An 848-nucleotide genomic window follows, 5' to 3' on the forward strand; every position below is an offset into this window, starting at 1 on the left:
CACTTTTAATCGACTCATGTCTATCTGAAATCAAGCAGAGGTTGGGTTGAGGTGTGACAAACATTCGTAGACGACTGAGAAAGAAAAACCAACCATTTGATGTTTCACCCTCAACAATGGCGTATGCTATAGGAATGGTATGACTGTCACCATCCTGAGCGATTGCCATTAGTAAGGTCCCACGATACTTCCCATATAACCATGTTCCATCAACTGAAACAACTGGTTTACAATGATCAAACCCTCTGATACATGGTTGGAAACTCCAAAAGAGACGATGAAAGACAGCTTTGCTAGGAACCCGTTGGTCATCCTCAATAAAGGGTCCCACTTCAATATCGGTAACAGTACTTGGAAGATAATGTTTAAAAGCAAGAATCCACCTTGGAAGCTCTTTATATGATTCCTCTGAATTGTCGTATATTCTCTCAATGGCCTTTTGTTTTGCAATCCATGTCTTTCTATAAGTAGTGGTATATGTGTACCGAGATCGTATATGTGCAATCAATACTGAAACTGATATTGTGGGATCTGTTGTTACCATTTGTAAGATGCTTTCACAAATAACAGCCGAAGAGAGATGTTGGTGATCTTGTGAAACCATTGTTGATGAGCATGTGTGTGGCCCTTCTAGTTTTGTGATCTTCCAGATGTTTGATTTCTTCCATTCAAGATTCTACACCTCCACATACAATTTTTATTTTTACAATGGACAATCCATCTAGTGCTATCAGAATGTGCAACGACAAAGCTCGTAGAATTGTGCATATGATATTCTTTTACATACTGCATTGCCACATCTTTTGTGGGAAATGTCATCTCCACTTGAAGATTGTCAGGATCTGGAA

The 848-nt window shown here is 39.2% G+C and overlaps 1 protein-coding gene across 1 annotated transcript in view; it reads right to left on the reverse strand.

Annotated features, from left to right (window-relative positions):
* The window catches only part of LOC101513627 (uncharacterized), a 1,604-nt gene extending 1,000 nt beyond the window's left edge, over positions 1-604 (reverse strand). The window contains exon 1 of the mRNA XM_004506708.1: positions 63-604. Within this exon, the coding sequence (XP_004506765.1) occupies positions 63-604 (542 nt within the window). The remainder of the gene's footprint in view (positions 1-62) is intronic.
* Between the last annotated feature and the right edge of the window lie 244 nt (positions 605-848).

The sequence above is a fragment of the Cicer arietinum genome, chromosome 6 (genome assembly GCF_000331145.2).
Source record: "Cicer arietinum cultivar CDC Frontier isolate Library 1 chromosome 6, Cicar.CDCFrontier_v2.0, whole genome shotgun sequence".
Taxonomy (NCBI): Eukaryota; Viridiplantae; Streptophyta; class Magnoliopsida; order Fabales; family Fabaceae; genus Cicer; species Cicer arietinum.